We start from the raw sequence: 8,095 nt of genomic DNA on the forward strand, positions 1-8,095 counted from the left end.
CGAGCTCGAACTCAAACAATCTTAAACGAGCCAAGCTCCGACATACTATTTGATTTAGTATGAATCGTTCACCTCCTTTGCATGCATAAAGTGGGCCCAGCCCACATGATCCAAAGGCCAGCAATGGTCGACCACTAGAAGTGGTCCTGTAGGAGGTAAGCAGGATTCGAATGACAATATTTACAAAATATTCGGAAATTAAATACTACACATACAGCAGTATTCTATATGAAAAACCAAAAGAAAATTGAGCATTTTAATTCATGTATTATTACAAGCCAGGGGGTTTGAGGAAAGGCGCCAAACCAAAAAATCCTTCTACATCAACAGGAAGCCCGATTGCACGTCTTAAAATCTCCGGTGTATGAGTCTTCCCCTTCCATGTATCGAACCACGGTCCACCTCCAACTTCTACAGCTGCCATGTTACTCGTAACATCCAAAATAACCTATACCAATGATGGAAATAGGACGACCTAAAATAACCAGACCATTTCGGCTGTTGGCGTATGATTTAATTTAGATTGAGGGACAAAAATGTACCTTTCCTTCAGTTCCATCATAACGTTTTTCCCACAATCTGAGTCTTAAGTGGGCGAAGCAAGTGTCTTTGCAAGCTGGAGCAAGCCCTGCCTCTGAGGTGGGAGCACGTAATGTTGAACCGGGATCTTTTGTTGTTGCTTCTAGTTCCACCTGCTCGAATGAGTTTTAAGAAGTTCGAAATAATTCATCAATGATTTTCAAAGACACCTGGATTATTTTTCACAGTATTTGACACTATGTTGAAGATGGTGAAATTCAGAAGATCGGGGAAAAAGGACATGAATGTAAGTAAGACGCACCATTTGTATTCCATTATCTGCAGAAACACACCAGTGTCCCCATGGAGTAACTTCCCAGCTAACCACTCCATTCCAAGGTACGAACTCATAGAAAATCCCACCATAATGAACTCCAATCTGCATGAATAATTTGATGGAAAACAGCACATGGTCTTAATTTCTAGAAGTCTTATATGGAAACAGGTGCCTTCTGGGCCAATTTTCTACATCAAGCCTAGGTTATGTGACTTAAATGCACAATGTGACTTTGTTCTGCATACTTTTTCAACTAATCATGAACAAGACTTAAACAGAACAACGAAACTACCAGTGCAGCATTTTCAAAAGTTTCACTCAGTCCAGGCAGCTGTCTCAATCCACCCGCAGCAGTCAAAGAAACTTCCCCAGTTGCACCTTCAAAGACATTACATTGGACCTGTGACAACACCAAGCATGCATTGTCAGAAACAGAAAAAAAAAAAAAGAAAAAAAAAAAAAGAAAAGACAAGGCAAGACAAAAGGAGGAACCTCTAGAGGCTCTAGTAATTACATAGCAAATACTTGCTTATTAGGGGTGTTAACATGGGATTCTGTTTTCGCTAATCTTCTGTGAGGTCTTTTGTCGTAGTCACAATTCATTAAACATCATAAACTGCAATGATCTAGGTCATTTCTTGATTAAAGAAAAATGCAATTAAGAGACTTGTTCAGATGAAATTTAAAATAATCACTGAAAAAGAGTCAAAAAAATAAAATCAAGTACCCAGAACCACTTTCTTGGGAAGCCACCACCCCAATTCTTTTCAGAATATGATGGAGCGTTTTTGAACTCAAATCTTTTATCATCCCACTCAATCCAACCTACAATAATAAATCAGAAAATATAGATGAGATCTCAAGAAAAAAGAATAACAGAGAATCACCTCTTCTTCCTCCAAAATAATTTAATCCTAAGGGGTAAAATTAAATCCCAGATGCAACATGACCCACACAAAAAGCACCAAGTTGCAAATGCTTGAAAGTGATATCCGTAAATCTTTTAACCAGACAGATACAACACTAAAAACTTAATAATTAATATTAGTCAATATTCATATGATGTGCTTATTCAGTACGTTGCCTACTGCATTCAGACAAGCATAAGGTTTTAATAGGTGGTATTGAAGCGTAGAAACTGTTTTAAATTATTTATCAAGAATTGACATCCTATTAGCGATAGAGTATTTAAAGGCAATAACCAATGAAAAGTGTTGGTTATTTCTCAAGTTGACAGCAAAATCTGCATTAATCCAAATAGAGAAAGATTTTTTTGTCGATTCATGCAAAATGGAACGTACAAACTAGCACCTGTTGAAAGTCCGCCTGCCATGCATATTTGCCAATGAGGCTCAAATACGGGAAATGCAGCAAGCCATCCAGCCGTAGACTTTTGCTTTGACCCAATATCTCCCCATCCATAAACAGGACGTGTGCTATACTCCCAACGAGCAGTCTTTACAATCTTGGCAAAATTAGTACTGACAAATGATTCGAGCCAAAACAGTTACACCAAATGATCAAATCATCCACCATTTCCAAGATTTAAAAAAACTTCAAAATAATTTCAAAAAGCAATCAATTAGAACAGGCTGGAAGCATCTTTATCACACATAATTTGAAATAAAGTCTGCAGTCTAAATTGGCTAGCCGAAATGTCATAAAAAATTTGAAGCCGTGGAAATAAGAAATATGTATCTTAATTGCTGTGCACTCCTATGGTGGCAATCAGGGTGGCAAAAAGAATAGTAGTTCAACAGCAAGTGAAATAAAATTACCATCATTCTTCTTGTAGACACTTTAAGAAAAAATCTCTACACAGCATCATGAATTTACAAACTTGTAACATGTATTACCTTCCATCATCACGAAGAAAACCTTGGTGCCATAGTGGGGTAACTTGGAAACCATTCAACACTCTTTGGTTGAATTCCTGAACCAAAAATTCAAAACACTCCTAAAATTTTGACTTTCAATTTATCATATGCACATGTAAGTTCCTCAAACTTATAACGTCAGTGAAGGCATGGTTGCTAAGGAAAAATTATTCAGAAAAAAACATTTTATACTTTCTAAAAAAGTGTGGGATGGTGTGGTAGGAATCAGCACGATATGTGTTAGAAGGAATAGGTTGTTCATTCAAAGAAGCATAAGAATATTTTCATGATTTCAACAACTTCAATGCCAAATAATCGCAAGAAGATATTGACCATATACAAGTTGACCTTGATATAGCAAAGCAAGAGAAAAAAACGATTATGGTGAATGAAGGGGAAGCAATAAGCATGCTAACCTGAGGAGGAATCTCTTTCTTTGGAGGCAGCATGTTCTCACAACCCAGAAATGTATTCCCAAGTGACAGCTCGTCCCTACCTATCAACAGAGAGAATATCAATTAGATTGCAAAATATTATACCATGGTCTGAAGAAAGATAGCTTAAACACTTCAATAATGATTCCAGCTAACAGTTGAAGATGCTTTACTATTTGGTAGAAAAAAATACAATGAATATGCAGAACTGAAAATTATTATGCCTATCAAAACTAGGGCAAATAGCATTTTACACCTTCATGAAAATCCAAAAAAACACAAAACTCCAATGGATAAAATTAACAGCTTTCTACACTACCGTGTTCTTAAAAAATCGAGCATACTTACTTTTGTAAGGGGTTTCATGCTTGATTTTTAAAAACACAGCATTTTAAATGCTTGTTGATTTACATATGGAGTTTTTCACTTTTTAAAATTTCACAGTTGGTGCGAACGCTGATGCAGTTTTCCCATTAAAACTAACTGATAAAGTATTGAATCTGGTGATAGATTAAAAATTACAGGTATTCGTGATGAAATTGCAAAAGCAATTATACTTCTTGGTTTTGATATGGGTGCAAAACAGGTTAACAGCAAGTACTCGTAATTTTCCCTGACGTTGAAAAAGAAGCTGAAACAGGCTACAAGCATTAGCACATGATGTTTGCCAGATTAATTTTACAATATGATAAAAGAATCATGAAATTAGGGATTAAACCCATTGCTTCAAACAGAAAGTTTGACATGATAATATGTGATCTTTCTTGCACTGAAAATCGTCAAATGGCTCAAAGGTTCTACTAAAAGTAATGTTTATTTTACAGCTAAGCTTTACAAAATAAAGCCACATTGATGCAAAACAATAAGTGCATAATTGCATAGCTTAACAAAAAACACTTGTTTGTAAATTAAGTAGGCCCCATGTGGATCATAAGAAGACTTACTCCCCCAAAAGTTGTGAGATTCTTCTGTGAACTGACAAATATACTTGTCATCTGCCCCCAGTATTTGAGCTCCAACTCCTGTAAATCGAGGTCCATATTGTGACTCTTCCAGTCTGCTCAATTTCTTGGTGAATGCTGGGTTTTCCACAGAATACATGAAGCAAAAACTCTGCCTCACTTCTGGTATTGAGACCTTAAAATACCAGCCCTCAAAAAACTTTCGAGCAGTTCCATCAAAATGGAACCTGCAGTAGAATGCACACAAAGACAAATGAAACAGAAGAATACTACCAGTACAAAGATTCATACAATTTTACACAATACTTGTTGAGTAAATAATTCTTTTCAAGTGTTAAGGAGGTCATACAAAAATTTAATACCGCATATGAAACTAAATGTGTTTATCATAAAAAAGGAACAAGTCGTGCTAGCAATGAGATGAACAATCTAAACGGTGCCACATAATTATCAAGCAAGCCTTGCAATATCTAAATCATAAAATAGTAAATTACAGATGATTAAATCCAGACAAATGAACAAATGTTTGCTGGATATATCAGAACAGATATTCTGTCTCTGTTGAGATTAAACTAGTATCTTCCATTATTTCTTCCCTTTCAGGCGAGCTCCAAGAATACACATTAAACCAAACTCAAATATTCATTCTTATTCAATTTATTATTAGCACCAGTAACATCAATTCCTTACCAATTAGCACACAACATAGTTTCTAGATATCCCTATTATGAAAATAAGTACTTCTGGCGGAAAACAGCTGTATGAGTAATTTGAATGTTAAATTATTCTACTTTCTGTTGTTACCAGCCCACGTGGAAAATGACCCGCACTTATTAGGATTTTGAGCAATCATAGTTATTGCACAGCAATAGATACTGCTCGGTCCAACAATTTAGTCACATTATAAAAGCTGAGCCCAACTTTAACTCTCTAAGCCTACTAGTATAGCTTGAACTTAAACAGAGCTCGCGTCAAGTGTTTCCACACAAATCTTAGCCTTTTCTCTGCTGATTACAGTCCCAATCGGAAAGATGACAACCACAATAATTTAATAAACACCAAATCAAAAAATTATACATATTGAATCAATTATGCGATCGGAATAATACCCGCTGTGAGGCGTTCGAAGAGGACGATTGGCAGGCGTAGGTTCGTAAACAGGTTCTACAGCTTCGGTCCCCTTAAAATCAACATTTACTCCAGGATTCTCTTCCATGGAGTGACCAACAGAGTTCGCAGTCGATACGGATTTGATTGCAGTTGAGTATCGTGATCTTCTGCGGAATCGCAGCTCCGCAAGTGAAACTTGAGGTTTTGCAGCACCAACAGCAGGATTTACGGCCATGATCCATGGATTATTGGCGAATGCACACACATTTTCCATGGACGAAAGTCTCCGAGTAAAGAAATATGGTGTAATTTAGCCCGGTGGGGGTGGGTTTAGCCGCGGATAAATAGAACGTGGCGATTAAGTGATGATTTGCTTTACATGGCGCAATCAAATTCACAGAATATAGTTTATTCTGTTATATATATATATATATATATATATATATATATATATGATATTTAGGTGATTGATTTGATTGTAAAGTTCCTTTTATAGACTAACCTCTCTACATTATAAATAGAGTTGTTTGGTTGTAATAAGAGACTAGTTTTTCTCTCATTCTCTCTACTAAATTTATAACACGTTATCAGCACGAGTGCTCTTCAAAGGTAAACTCATTAATTATTTTCTTTCGTATGCTCTCGATAAAGCACAATATGTAGATTTCATATTGATGCTCTCGAAATAGCAAATATGATCTTATGATGATAATCTTAGTTTTATATTAATGCTCCAGAAGTAGCACAATATTTTATATTTATATTGATGCTCTTGAAGAAGCACAAACTCTTATTTTATGTTGGTGTTCTTAAAGCAGCACTACATATTTTTATGTTGATAAATCGTGACAGATCTAAGGATACAAGATCTTAAATTTACCAATATTCCTGAAGAATATTATTCAAGATCTTATATCTATCAATATTCCTGAAGAATATTATCCAAGATCTTCAATTTATATTCCTGAAGAATATTGACTAAATACTAATTAGAAATACATTTACTTTATATGCTTTTACTTTTTGACCATTAACGTGATTGATTCTTAATTTTTTTTGCTTTTAGGCATTTTCTTGATTTTAGATCTACATTAACGTGATTGATCCTAATCTTACCGATTCAAATCAAAAAATGATTCCATCAATATATAGACAACCGAATAATCATGTATCTGTTATATATTTAAACTCACATCTCCCCTTATATATTTGTTTAATATATACTTATATATTTAATTATTAAAATTCAAATTTAAAAATCGATAAATATATATATTTTCAAATTATATGTATGATTTCATAACTTTACTCAAAACTCAATTAAAAGTGTTTTGTTATAATCAGTATTCCATCTAAAACCTGTGGGTGATTTCATTCGTTATTAATTTTCTTAATTTTTTTTTCATTTAACAGTTGATATGACAAATATTACCAAACTCGAATTCGAAGCACTTGATATCAGTGGAAAAAACTATTTGTCATGGATTTTGGATGCTGAGGTTCATCTCATTTCTAAAAATCTTGGAGATACGATAAAAGAAGCAAACAACGAATCCCTGCAGGATCTTGCAAAATCACTCATTTTCCTTCGTCACCATCTCGATGATGGATTGAAAGCCGAGTATCTCACTGTGAAAAACCCGCAAGAACTTTGGAAAGATCTTAAAGAAAGGTTTGACCATCAGAGAACTATAGTTCTCCCAAGAGCCCGCTATGAATGGATCCACCTTCGCCTGCAAGATTTCAAATCTGTAAGCGACTATAATTCTGCATTATTCAAAATTTGTTCCAAGCTCAAACTTTGTGGAGAAAACATTTCTGATCAAGATTTACTTGAAAAAACATTCTCTACTTTCCACGCATCAAATGTGCTCCTGCAGCAGCAATATCGTGAGCGTGGATTTAAAAAATACTCTGAGCTTATTTCATGTCTACTAGTTGCTGAACAAAACAATGAACTACTGATGAAAAATCATCAAATGCGCCCAACCGGCTCTACACCATTTCCTGAAGCAAATGAAACAGCATTCCCTGAAGTGAATGTCAACTCAACCCAAATCCCTCATTATGGAAGAGGGCGTGGGCGTGGACGCGGACGCGGCAATGGTCAAAGGAAAAATTTTCAGCAACATGATGGAAAGAGACAGAAAACAAACCACCAACCGTGGAAACCGAATAATGAAGAATCAGTTGGAAAACCAAAAGAATATGAAGATAAGTGTTTCAAATGTGGAACGGAGGGGCATTGGTCTCGTACCTGTCGTACGGCAAAGCATCTTGTAGATCTCTACCAAAATTCAAGAAAAGGAAAAGGAAAAATAGAGACAAATTTTGCTGATGATGATGGCCCTGTCGACATAACTCATTTAGATGTCTCTGATTTCTTTGCACAACCGGATGGGAATATTGATCATTTGATTGGGGGTGGTGTGCTAGAAAATATAGATTGATCAAATTCTAATTCTAGTATTTTTTCTTGTCTTGGCTCAATGCTTTTAATTATTTTTTTTCTAGGATGTCCGCATTATTATATCTTTGTTTAAGGTTTTTCTTGAGTTGTAATAAGTGATAACTACTTTGAGAACCTTGTTTAACTACAATTTTATTAGAGTTATAACTTACTTTATTATGCATTTATTTTTAGATTAATGAGGGAATATCAAGACGTTTGTCTAGCCGATAGTGGTACAACACACACCATCCTTAAAAGCAAAAGGTATTTTTTAGAATTAACATTAGCTGAAAATAATGTTATAACAATATCGGGTGCATCAAAAATTATTGAAGGCCATGGAAAGGCAAAATTCATTTTACCAAATGAGACAAGCCTATATATTGAAAATGCTCTATATGCTA

At 35.0% G+C, this 8,095-nt stretch overlaps 2 protein-coding genes across 2 annotated transcripts; one reads left to right on the forward strand and one right to left on the reverse strand.

The window, feature by feature from the left end:
* Positions 1-162: 162 nt before the first annotated feature.
* Positions 163-5,615, reverse strand: LOC140825035 (probable tocopherol cyclase, chloroplastic). The gene is made up of 10 exons (XM_073186508.1): positions 5,239-5,615; positions 4,112-4,356; positions 3,150-3,229; positions 2,713-2,789; positions 2,168-2,337; positions 1,584-1,681; positions 1,149-1,256; positions 842-958; positions 543-692; positions 163-448 (listed from the first exon to the last, which is right to left on the reverse strand). Exons 1-10 carry the CDS (start codon positions 5,511-5,513, stop codon positions 272-274), a joined length of 1,497 nt encoding a protein of 498 aa, XP_073042609.1. The 5' UTR covers positions 5,514-5,615; the 3' UTR covers positions 163-271.
* Positions 5,616-6,657: 1,042 nt separating this feature from the next.
* LOC140828604 (uncharacterized) lies at positions 6,658-7,689 on the forward strand. Its single transcript, XM_073191541.1, has one exon. It carries the CDS (start codon positions 6,658-6,660, stop codon positions 7,687-7,689), a length of 1,032 nt encoding a protein of 343 aa, XP_073047642.1.
* The last annotated feature ends 406 nt before the right edge of the window (positions 7,690-8,095 follow it).

The sequence above is a fragment of the Primulina eburnea genome, chromosome 3, assembly GCF_022965805.1.
Source record: "Primulina eburnea isolate SZY01 chromosome 3, ASM2296580v1, whole genome shotgun sequence".
NCBI classification, from domain to species: Eukaryota; Viridiplantae; Streptophyta; class Magnoliopsida; order Lamiales; family Gesneriaceae; genus Primulina; species Primulina eburnea.

What these genes read in the sequence shown, in the direction of transcription:
- LOC140825035 (XM_073186508.1), bottom strand. Translation starts at nt 5,513, where the DNA reads ATGGAAAATGTGTGTGCATTCGCCAATAATCCATGGATCATGGCCGTA. An exon ending in TTTCTTCGTGATGATGGAAG is followed by an intron (nt 2,338 to 2,712) that starts GTAATACATGTT and finishes ATCATTTGTCAG; the next exon opens with TACTAATTTTGCCAAGATTG. An exon ending in CAGATAATGGAATACAAATG is followed by an intron (nt 693 to 841) that starts GTGCGTCTTACT and finishes TCATTCGAGCAG; the next exon opens with GTGGAACTAGAAGCAACAAC.
- LOC140828604 (XM_073191541.1), top strand. Translation starts at nt 6,658, where the DNA reads ATGACAAATATTACCAAACTCGAATTCGAAGCACTTGATATCAGTGGA.